The sequence below is a fragment of the Spea bombifrons genome, chromosome 13 (genome assembly GCF_027358695.1).
Source record: "Spea bombifrons isolate aSpeBom1 chromosome 13, aSpeBom1.2.pri, whole genome shotgun sequence".
Classification (NCBI taxonomy): domain Eukaryota; kingdom Metazoa; phylum Chordata; class Amphibia; order Anura; family Pelobatidae; genus Spea; species Spea bombifrons.
The window spans coordinates 7,661,720-7,674,238 of NC_071099.1; the positions used below are offsets into that span (position 1 = coordinate 7,661,720).

Here is a 12,519-nt window from a genome sequence, read left to right on the forward strand (position 1 = left end):
TTTGTGCCACAATCTAATGGACCAATTGAACAAACTAATCAAACCCTGGAACAATATCTACACTGCTTTGTTTCATTTCTGCAAAGTGATTGGTTATTTTTGTTGCATACTGCAGAATTTCCCTACCACAATATGAAGCATATGTCTACTGACATGTCCACATTCTATGCAAATTATGGCTTTCACCCTTCATACTTCCAATGACACTTTAAAGGTTCAGTCTCATGTGCTGCAGGTCATCTCCACTCCCATTGCAAAGGATTTACCCTTTTGCAAAAAATGCAGAAGGCTCAGATTGCTTTAAAAAATATGCTGATCGAAGAAAGTCCTAACTACTGTACAGTGGATAAGGTGTGGCTGTCCAGAGCTTACCTAAAACTTCCTGGGACAGCTAAATAATTAAACTCCAAATTTGTGGGTCCATTCCCCATTGTTTCATGGTGTCCCCAGTTTCTGCAAAATGCCAGCTTCCTCGATGATATAAATGTCAACCAGTTTTCCCTGCGTACCCGATATGATTCCAGGTCTTACCCAATCCCCAGTTCCTAAAAGGTCTAGAAGATTCTAGATTCCTGGGACACTATAGTACCTGTACACTGAAAGGATTAAGACCCTAAAGAAACATGCATTCTCCTGCTTGTGTTTGTGCCTTCCTTCATAAATATCAAGAGAAACCAGCTCCTAGCAGCACCGGAGGTTGGTCCTACGGGGAGGCACTTTCCGGTCCGCAAACAGGACCTTTACTTACATCTCCGAAATTAGAGGTTCCCAATGCAGCAGGTCCGCAGACGGCCCTGTCTGCTTCTGTCTTCCTCCACTGTGAATCACCTGCATCTTTGAAGCAGCAGATGTTATCAGACACATGTTATCAGACAAGATCGCGTGCCCGCCCCCCACTTAATGTTCAGGCAGACTGCAGGGTCTATCCAGGTCAATGTCACCTCATTTTGACACTAGCAACACAGTAAAGAGCCCCAATTCCTTCTAGTCTTGTGACTATTGCTTCAATGAGCATCTGTGTTTTGTTATAGTTTAAGTCTTGTTTCCTACTCTGACCTGTGCTTCATTAACTGTCTATGAACCCTTCTGCCTGCCTACCGTCCTGTACTGTATTAATTATCTACATTGCTGAGGTGTCTCCAGCACCATTATCTTCAGAACACTGACAGCCAGTGAGTGCCTTAGTTCTCTATATGGCAGCCAGACATGCCTTGCTTAACACTTGAGCTCCTAATAGGGTGAATATTAATTTAGGAAAAAAGGAAAAGCCTGAATATAAGATGACCCTATAGGAAAAAAGTTTTACTGTTAAATATTAATTCATGTAAACATTTTTTTCATATTTAACAAAAGCTATGATTGAGAAAAATATGTGTTTGTTTTTATTAACTTTTATTTGCCAACCTGCCCTCCAGTTATGCACATCTGCCCCCGGGCTTGCCACTTATACCCCCCCTATATGCCAGTCTGCCTCCAGAAATGCCAGAGTGGCATATAGGGGGTTAAAAGGCATATCATGGGACAGAGTGGCATATAAGGGGATATAAGGCATTTCTGGAGGCAGAGTGGCATATAGGGGGTTAAAGGGCATTTCTGGAGGCAAAGTGGCATACAGGGGGTTAAAAGGCATATCATGGGGTACTCTGCCTCCAGAAAAGCCTTATGCCACCCATACAACACCCCCCCTCCCGACTTACCAGTGCTTCTGACTCCCTGGTGTCAGAAGGCAGGTGGGGGCAGCGAGTGTTCCACCGGAACTTCTATGAGCACCGGAAGGTCATGTGACGCCGGTGCTGCGTCATAGAAGCTACGGCGGAAGTATATGTGTTTAGATTCCATGTTTAGCAGTAGCAGGGTATGTCTGCATTCATCGAGCGGACGTTCGCCGGCTGGCAGAGAAGAGAATTCCCCAAGGGAATTCTCCCTGGCAGCCGGGGAAGGTATGTATGATGCGCGTAGAAAACCTCTGCTGCTGCCGGCACTTTCGCTGGCGCTCGGTGTAAGTGCCGGCAGCAGCTGAGGTTACCAGACAGGAGGATCCAGGTCCCCTGCAGCGCTGCAGGGGATCTGGATCTTAGTCTCATAGTCAGACCTCAACTGGAAATCACATGCAAACTCAGCACTGAGGGTATAGATCAAATAAACAAAACACAGAAACAGCTCTGCAGGTATTGATCAACTGAATAAGACATACAAATCGATTGGGTCCTCTCTCTCTCCTCCATGTCAAAAAAAACAAGAAAAAAGGACGGAGTTTCAATAGGAGGGGCCACTGATTCTGGGACAATACATTCTGGGACACATGGTTCTTCATCCTACCCTCCTTTGTATACGACTCAGTTTTTGCACTCAGCCCAGTAGGGGGTCTCTATTGTAGTCTGTTGGGGGGAAAGGATGGTAAATACGGGCGGCTCCAGGAAACTTGCTGGATATCAGATCCAGGTGCAAATACTGGTCATAGAGGTCTCTTACCTATGCAGTACAGATAACAGGATATAGAGATATCTGGAGCTAAGAACAGAAAAGGCAGGACAGAGCTAGAGGAGTAGAAGCAGGTTGCAGAATGAGGAATACAGGTTAAATCACAGACTGACACACAATAAATACAGGACTGGTCTAGGACTATATGATAACAATTCGAGATTCCGTCACATCATATGGCCATAGTATGCTTAGCCCACCACTACGCCAAAGTACTCCAATATACGGTGGGTCCTAACCAGGGCCGGCCCTATAATGGGGCAGACTGGGGCAATTGCCCCAGGCGGCACTTTAGAAGGGGCGGCACTTTGCCGCCCCAAGCGCTTTTTTTTGTTGTTTTTTTTTGAAGCGGAGGAGAGAGAGAGGGGCACCGAGTGGTTTTCGCTTACCCGCTCGGCGCCCCTCTCTCTCTCTCTCTCTCCTCTGCGGCGAGTCTCCCTGTTCGGTCCCGGTGCCGGCTTGTAATGCAGAGCGCCGGAAGTGACGTCAATTTCCGGCGCTCAGCATTACAAGCCGGCACCGTGGCAGAGCAGGGAGACTCGCCGCAGGACTGTTTAAAGGTAAGTACCGGGGGGGGATCGTAGATTATGGCGTCGGCGAAGTTTAAAATGCCGCCCCCCCCCGGCGTCGGCGGGGGGAGGGGCGGCGGCGTTTTAAACTTCGCCCCAGGCGGCGTTAAGTCTTCGGCCGGCCCTGGTCCTAATGCCAAACCCTGCCTACAGTGGTACTAAACAAACTAAACATGGAATCTAAACACATATCAAAGAGACATACCTTTAGACTGCAGACTGAGACAAACATAACGGGTGGGGCACTATCCGCAGCCTGGATAGGGCCTGACAATGGAAAGCATTAATGTGCAATGTTGAAATGTCCTTAAATAAGTGGTCTTGAGTTATTTTTTTGAAGGAACAAAGGCAGGGGTGAAGATGGATAGTCTAGGAGAAGGCATTCAACAGGATAGGGACAGATGTATCTTCATCTACTGTCTCTGAAAACTGCTTTTTTTAATTACTTCTATCTCTACAAGAAGAGTTAGTGAACTCCGAGCATTGTTTATCAATGAGCAATTTTTTCTAAGCTTTGTTCTAGATAAAGTGGTTTTGTCGTTGCCTCCAGAATCTGCTCCCAAAGAACAACAGCATGTTTGTCCTTCTCCGAATACAGCAGAAGAAGAAGCTTTACACACCTTGGATCAGTGTGTCACGACCCAGACAATAGAGTCAAGGAGAGGCCCAGATGCAGGGGATACCCGGCAATGCATGACGTCAGGTAGGTAAAGACAGGTTAAGAGAAACACACACCTGGCTGGATATACAGAATAAAGTCTGTATTGGAATGTGCAAACTGGACTGGTAAATACAAGACTGGTATGCATGAACAGGATAATGCAAGCAGAATACAGACTTCGGATAACCACCTTGATACGGACTTCCGACAGGGCTGTTTGGGGACAGGAATGGCAAGTCTTATGTGGGTTATCTAGGTGCTGGTCAGGTTCTATGTGGGCAGTGTGGATGCCAGGACTGGCTTTGGGTTGTTCAACCTGTGATCTATGCCTGTAATTTAGGGGGTTTATCTATACCTTTAAAGCTGAGTTTGTATTTGAATTAAAGTTGATCTATACCTGCAAAGCTGGGTTTGTGTGTTATTCTGTTGATCCATATCTGCTATGCTATGTTTCCATACATTATTTATGTGAACCTGCAAATACAGTGTTTTTATGTCTTATTCAGTTGATCAATACCTGCAATGCTGTTTCCATGTATCTATTTGATCTATACCCTCAGTGCTGAGTTTACATGTGATTTCCAGTTGATCTATACCTGCAATGCTGGGCTTGTGTGTTCCGTTGATCTATACCTGCAATGCTTTGTTTCCATACATTATTTTTGTAAACGTGCAAATACAGCATGTCTGTATGTCTGATTCTATGCCTTCAGTGCTGAGTTCACTTTTTCAGTTGATCTATACATGCAAAGCTGGGTTTGTGTGTTAATGTGTTGATCTATACCTGCAAGTGCTGTTTAATGTTTGATATATACCTATTTTTCGGTGCGGGAGCGGAGGGTCTTGTGTGGTCAACTTGATAAAGACCTCATCGTGAGGTCGAAACGTTGTTGTTCGTCTCTTTCAATAAATCTGCCTGATGGAACCCTTGAGTGCCTGGAGCCTTTTTCTATTTTGATTTACTGGGAGCTGGCCCTTCCTGGCACAGCTAAGCACCTGAGTTCCTGTGGGGAGTGTGTGCAGATTCCTGATTCTGGTGACTAACATAATTCATTGACCTGAAACATTGATATAACTGTACATTTATAAGCATCTCTCATATTTAGTGTTTCAACACAGGAGTTATTTAAATTTTAAATGGAGTGTGTGTAATGTTATCAAGAATCATTCTGTGATTCCTTTGTATGACCTGCTACCGGTAACACTTATTTCTATTCAGTAATCACTGCTGTCAGCCATGATATATGACTAGATCTGCTTACCTTATTAACAGAGTCCTGGTTAAGTATGCAGGCACTTGTTGTAATCACTCCAGTAGCCAGAAGCATCTGGTCCTCCTTCACAGAAACAAACTTTGACCTATCAAGATGAATGATTGTTTAACTGCAAGAATTAATTTCAGTTGGGGAACAATACGAACAATACCGGGGTCACACAGCCTTCTTTTAGTTATGTGACCAAAAGCCAGTATGTTTTTGTTTTATTGCCATATGGATAACTCTACCCATCAAATAATTGGGTGGGCGAGACAGACATAGAGAAACAGAACAGGTAATGAAATTATATTTACAATTATACTTTTGTCTATCCTTCATGTGTATATATTATTTTTGTCTAAATCTATTGTAACTTAAGCCAGTTGCTGCATTGCTAGATCTGTTCTTAAAGATGACTGAAAAGCTGCATTTAAAAAGTACATTTTGCCCACATTTTTATCACCAATGCATGGAGGTAAGGTTTTTACTGGGGAACTATTTTTATGTATACTTCAAGTCCAGTATCAAACGTGCATGAGACCTCATTTGAAATATGCAGTTGAATTTTGGGCACCAATTCAATAGAGAAAAAAGTGATTTAATTGAAAAGGAGAGCTACAAAATGAATAATGGGAATCCTGGGCACTTTCCGGGTTTGGCCCGGACTCTCTCAGAACTCTGAGAGAAAACACAGCTTTGGTTCTCCAGGTCAACAACCAAATCTCCCAGGAAGCAGGAGAGGGGTCTTGAGATACCCCTCTCCCTGCCTATTTCTCCTTTAAATGGGGGTGTTTCCTGCCACGTCGGCGGGGCCAGTCCTGGCCATGTCCTGCAATGGTAGGCTCCTGGTAGCCGGAGCTCACAAATTCCCAGGTATGATAATGGGAATGAGAGATTATTTCTGTTACAAGTGCTCAGCTGAACTTGATTTGTTTACTCTACAAAAGTGGTGTCCTAAACACTGTATGAAAATACTCAAATTCCCCATAGACAAAGCCACTTACTATACTAAGAGGAGCCACAGTTCCTTCTTAAACAGAGTAAAGCCTGTAAAGATGTGGAATGCGTTGCCTATGCCAGTGGTGACCTTAAGTGCTGTGGATAATTACTAGATTTTTTTGCTAATAAATATTATTCAGGATACACCTTGCAGTGTAAGTTTTTGATCCAAGCATTACTGATTGAGACACATAGGATTTATCTTCTGAGCAAAATTGGCGTGTGATTAAAAGGTAGTTTCAATTTAGGATACTTTGAACTCGATTGACTTTTGTTTTGTTCTATATTTACTATGTAAAACTGGTATATGCTTTACATCAAGAGTAGGGAGCGCTAGCTGTTGTAGCAGTATGAGCTAGAATCTGCCCAACATAAGCTTAAGCAATAAGAAGGGCTGAATAAGACTTCCATCACTAAGCATCAAGAATGCATTGGCTCTTAGACCTGCAGTGGAATGTGATTGAGTTGGAGAGAACCTCAAGAGTTGCTTAAAAAGAAGACATATTACAAGGTTAAGTCAAGACGAGCTTCATGGTTTTATGTCTTCTAGAGATAAGCCATGTAGTAATAGAGGGTGAAGGGGTAGATGACAAGGCTCATTCTCACCACTCATTATGCCAAATCCTTACCAATGACAGCTTAATTTAATTTCTTTCTGGATGCTTATTTAAAAGTCACTCCAGGTCAATCGGTCCTGTGAATAATCAGCTAGCAAATACTTTAGTCAGGGAAGTATTAGCCTCCATGGGTCAAGAATTTCTTGTTTTACCAGTTCAGTCACAGGAGCATTAGGAAAGCACCTATTCCCACAACTAGCCTAATCTAGCCTAAACAAAAATTGAGTGTACTGATATATAATTTTGAATTTATTAATATGCCCATAGGGGCATTAAGAGGTTGAAATACTTTGTAAATACAGGCATTATACAAGTCACTACCTCTGCTTTCTCTTGATTCAAATGTGAATGTAGAATGTGAAAATAAATAGGAGTGCTTTCTGCATATTTGCATAGGGGACCCCAGAGCTGCAGCAAGGGTGAGGCAAATGAGGCACTCGTCTCGGACGTAGCTGTGAGGGGGGCCCGCTGCCTGATGAGCAGCGGCAGGACCTCATAACTTTCTCCCCCCGGCCAATTGGGATGTTGGGGCGGAGCTTGATAGATATTTGCTACTGTGCATGTGCACATGTGCAGTATTGCTTAACTCTCATGCTCTGCACCGGCGTCCCAATTCACTGGCATGAAGAGAAGGTTAGCGTGCATACGAACAATAATGTAGGGTCGTAAGCAGACGCAGTATGCCTTCTCCTGTGCACTAGCAATTGATACAGGCGCTGGGACAAGATGCCGTATCCAGGCATTCTGCATCAATCCAGTAAGCATACACTGTCAGAGTTCGGCAAAGGAGAGGTCTGAAGCCATAGGCACAGACATCACGCTCCCATGACATTACTTTGCTGCAGAGGGATTTAGAAAGACTGGGCGACTAGGCACACAAATGGCAGATGAAATTTAATGTAGATAAATGCAACGTTATGCACTTCGGGGTAAGGAATGCACAAGCAACTTACACCCTAAATGGTAGTGAATTAGGGATAACAACAAATGGATTTGGGAATTGTTATAGACATCAAACTAGGAAACAATGTGCAATGTCAGTCAGCAGTTGCTAAGGCCAGTAAGGTATTGTCATGTATAAAAAGGGGCATCAATTCACGGGAAAAAAAATATAATTTTGCCCCTTTATAAATCAGTGGTAAGACCACACCTTGAATATGCTGTGCAATTTTAGGCACCTATTCTAAAGAAGGATATTATAGCACTGGAAAAAGTGCAGAGGTGGGCTACAAAATTAATAAAAGGATTGGAATACTTTAGTTCTGAAGAAAGGTTCATTAATTTAAATCTGTTTAGTTTAGAAAAACGGCTCCTCAGAGGGGATATGATAGCATTATATAAATATATTCGGGGCCAATACAAACCATTGTGTGGAAATTTAGACTGGAAGAAAGGAGATTTAGTCTAAGGCAAAGGAAAGGGTTTTTTTTTAGAGATAGAACAATAAGGGTATTACCTGCAGAGGTTTTGGATCAACAGCTATGAACTTGGTAAAGGCTGAACTTGATGGACACATGTCTTTTTTCAGCCTATCTATGTAACTATGACAAGAAATAAGAAGGAGTGGAAGAGAAGGCAGAGAAATTAAAAAGGAAGAGGAGAAAGGTAAGAGATGGGAAGAAAGTGAGGGGTAGGGGATAGTGAGGAAGGGGGTACAGTGCCTTGCAAAATTACAACCTAGAATTAAAATGGATTTATTGAAGGTTTGCATGATTTGATTTAGACAACAAGCCTGCCACTTTGAAGAGACAAATTATTTGTTATTGTGAAACAAGCAAAAAATAAGACAATAAGCTTGTCCTGCTGGAAGAGGAACCTCTGTCCCAGTCTCAAATCTTGGACTGAAACAGGTTTCCCTCAAGAATCTGTATCCCCATCCATCATTCCTTCAATCCTGACCAGTTTCCTAGTCCCTGGCAATGAAAAACATCCCCACAGCAAAATGGTGTTGTCACGGAGTTGGCTAGTCCGACCAACTACCTCCGCTGACTTGTGCTCCCTTAGTCTGGGACACCACACACTTTTACACGAAGACTGATTTATTTTAGACACACAGGGCTGGATATATCCAGCAAAACACACATTAACATAAAACAAGATACAAACCGCCCCCTTAATCTGCCTCCCAGAGGCAACAGGGGCAGTAACGGGATTAACAATACAAAAGGGTCCCAACCTCCACTATCTATTACCAGCCGAAACCAGTTCCAGGGATGGCCAAGGTAAATGTAGTAGTGGAACTGGGGGGAAGGGGGGGGCAACATAATAATGCACCATGGGGTGGAGGGGTCTGATATTAAATTAAATCAATGGCGGTCACTCCCTGCTTGCAGATCCTGGCTGTCTGCTGGAGATAATCCCCTCCGCAAGTGCTGGGATGATATACTGCTGGGGGTAGCCACAGAAGTCTTTACAAACCCAGGGCCCATAGTCAATAGGGAGGAGGCTGGCAGTCAGGCCTCTCCAGGGGCCCCAGTGATGGAGGGTTCCGTCACAGGTGGCACAATGGTGTTCTCAGTGTGATAAAGTGTTGGATTTGCGCCAGATGGCCAAAAAAGCTCAATTTTAGTCTCATCTGACTAGAGTACCTTCTTTCATATGTTTGAGGGTCTCCCACATGCCTTTTGTCAAACAGCGAACTTGCTTCTTTATTTTTTCCTTTAAGCAATGCCTTTTTCTGGCCACTCTTCTGTAAAGCCCGGCTTTGTGAAGCTTAAAGGGCTCCACTTTTCCACGTCGGACAAATAGGCCTGTAGGAAACTGGGGACAAACTCCCATAGTCCCATGTTTAGTGACAAAAACGACTATGGGAGAGAGTGAGAACTGCCTTGTGGGATGTATGTTTCATGTTTGCAAGTTACTGGATACCTGCCAGTTTGGATGTTATTTGCTGCCCTTTTTTCTTTTATTACTCCTAGACATGTCTAATCAGGAGTGTGTTCCTGAAGAGGAAAAGGTGATAAAGTCTACTGTTAAACTTAAACATTTGTCCTGTGTGGGCTGTCAGAAGGCCATCCAGGACCCTCACAAGAAATTAATATCGATACCATTATCTCAGCAATCAAATCAGCCATGTGCCTGGAGGAACAAAAATCTCAACCAAAGAATGTTTGTCAAGGTTTCAAGAAGAAACAAACAGCCTTCCCGATCCATAATGTCTTATTATTAAGGAAGGATGGGCTCACATAGATAAAAAAAAAATATTTACTCTGTCCAGATGGCAGCCTTTTGCAAACATGAGATACCCTTAAAGTGGTCACAGCAGTATCTAACGTTTCCAGAAGAACCACAGTACCTTTGGAAGATGGGTCACACTCCCCTTAGACTTCGCTGGTTCCACACAGTTTAGAAAAAGTTCAGAAGACCCCTGGGTACAAAGAATTGTTTCCAACAGATATTTTCTAGAGTTCACTTCAATATCTTCACAGAGTTTTCTAGTCTGCATTCTGCCTACAGACCCAGACACAAAGCAGTACTTTTAATCACCATAGCCAATTTTCAGGCCAAGTAGGCCCTCGTTGCAGTATCAAGGTGGAACAAGGTTTGGGGTTTATTCCCCAGTTTTCCAGGTACCAAAAAATACAGGTGGCTTTTGTCTGATTGAGGAGATTCAAGATGGAAACATCCAGTCAATCTTAGGAGGAGATTATATGGCAACTACAGATTTCCGGGATGCCTATCTGCACATCCTTATTCATCCTTACTTGCTTCAGAAAACAAGGGATCTGTGTTGCTCCCTACTTGGACAATTGGTTCCTAAAAGCCTCTTCTGCAATGCAACTACAATCAAATCTTGCAAGTCCTTCATACACTACAGAAATTGGGATGGCTGATTAACTGGGAAAAATCCCATCTTCAACCTTCCAGACGCATCATCTTTTTGGGTCTCATTCTGGACTGCAACCAGGGGAAAGTCTTTTTGCCTCACAAAAAATAAGCTAAAATTGTTCATCTTTGCACCCTTCTCCTTTACTGCAGGAGGGTTTCCATTCGGGACTGTCTATGATCAATGGTGGTTCTGCCACCACCTTCAATCATTATGTCCATACAGACACCCTACTCTCTCTGCATTGGTGGCTGTCAAGCCATCATTTATTGAGCGGAAAGGGATGGATCACACGGTGCCCCATTACTGTCACTACAGATGCCAGCGAGTATAGATGGGGTGCCTGCACCCAGGGAAGACACATACCAGGAACTTAGTCACAGAAGAAGATATTCTTCCGAACTCTTAGGACTTAGGATTCTACACCCTAGATGCCTTGACCCCCTGGCTGCGTTGAAAACTCCAGATTCAGTCCGACAACAGAACCGCTGTGGCCTACCTAAACTGACAAGGGGGCACCAGGAGCAGAAAAGTTATTTCTCTCGCTTTCCACAATGTATATAAGGGGTCAGGACAATAAACAGGCCGACTTTTTAAGCAGACATGCTATCCTCCTGGCAGAATAGGCTCTCAACACGGAAGTCTTCAGGCCCATTGTAAGTAGATGGGGTCAGCCGGATGTAGACCTCATGGCAAATAAACACAACACAAAGGTAGAGTAGTTCACAAGGGGGTTAGTGGCTGCGCTCTCACGGATGTGTATGAAATATATAAAAGAAAGAAAAACACAATAGTGCAATATGTCTCAAAGCTTATTTTTGTTTGAAATGAAGGCCACAAAGGGCTACTCACATTTGGTCTTGTGAACTACTCTACCTGTCTAAGCCAAGAAGAGGAAACCTTGGCAAGTGGTTCTGCTGCTACATCATCATCTACAATAACTGTGTTTTAAAAAGGACTTTTTTTTTTTTTTTTTTTTGCTTTTAGCGCTTTTATCCTACCCCTTTTAAGTTTACAACACAAAGGTAGCTCAATTTTTTTCTCTAAATCCACTTGAAAACCCAGTAGCCCTGGCCGTTTGCAGCAAGACTTGGTCCTTCAGCCTAGCCTACATCTTCCCTTCTCTGCCTCTTGTTTTCAGGGTTAACGGGATGATTCACGCAGACGCAACCACTACATTGATAACCCAAGACTGGCCAGATAGAGTATGGTATTCAGAGCTCCAACAATTGAGCATCAGAGCCTTTTCTCCTTCGTTACAGAGGGGATGTACTGCTTTAGGGACCTATACATCATCCAGATCCAAGGTTTCTCCATCTGACTGCCTGGAGACTGAAAGGACATTATTGAAGAACACGTTCTTCAGCAGTAAAATATTGTAGGGCTGCAACAACTACTGTATTTCCCCACGCACCCTTTTTAGAAAAATTTGGGGTCTAAAAAATGTGTGTGAGTTATACAGTGGTGGTAGATTTTTTTAAATGTATTTTTTTTACCGGAAAGGCGACCTGCTGCTTACCTCTGTGTTGCTCAGCAGCGTCTCTTTATCCGTCGAGGCAACACAGGAACCCAGTGGAGTCATGTGAATGTACATAGCATCGCATGACTCCGCTCAGTTCCTGTTCCAGTTCGAGCAATGCAGATAAGACAGCGGCCCCACGGAAGTCTCCGAGCAGCACCAGAATATCTTCAGTTCAGGTAAGGGTGGGGGAGTAAATGAATGAATATATGTGTGTGTGAAAGCATGGATCCGTGTGTAGGGGGCACAGGGAGGCTGAAAATGATGTGCATGTACTGGCTGCCTGAGCATGCTAGCTAACAATTGCTAGCAGCTAACATCAATCACACTCATATCATGGCCAGGCAGCCAATACAATAACTTTATGTAATGTATATATTTTTTAATTTCGGGCCTCAAAATTAAGGTACCATGGGACAGAGTGGCATATAGGGGGGTATAAGGCATTTCTGGAGGTAGAGTGGCATATAGGGGGTTAAAAGGCCTTTCTAGAGGCAGATTGGCATAAAGGGGGTTAAAAGGCATATCATGGGGCACTCTGCCTCCAGAAAAGCCTTATGCCCCATATTTAACCCCCCCCCGACTTACCAC

General features: G+C 43.6%; 1 protein-coding gene across 1 annotated transcript in view; it reads right to left on the minus strand.

The window, feature by feature from the left end:
- The window catches only part of CNTD1 (cyclin N-terminal domain containing 1), a 130,231-nt gene that overhangs the window by 3,157 nt on the left and 114,555 nt on the right, over positions 1-12,519 (minus strand). The window contains exon 6 of the mRNA XM_053453805.1: positions 4,974-5,070. Coding sequence (XP_053309780.1) covers positions 4,974-5,070 — 97 coding nt within the window. The remainder of the gene's footprint in view (positions 1-4,973; positions 5,071-12,519) is intronic.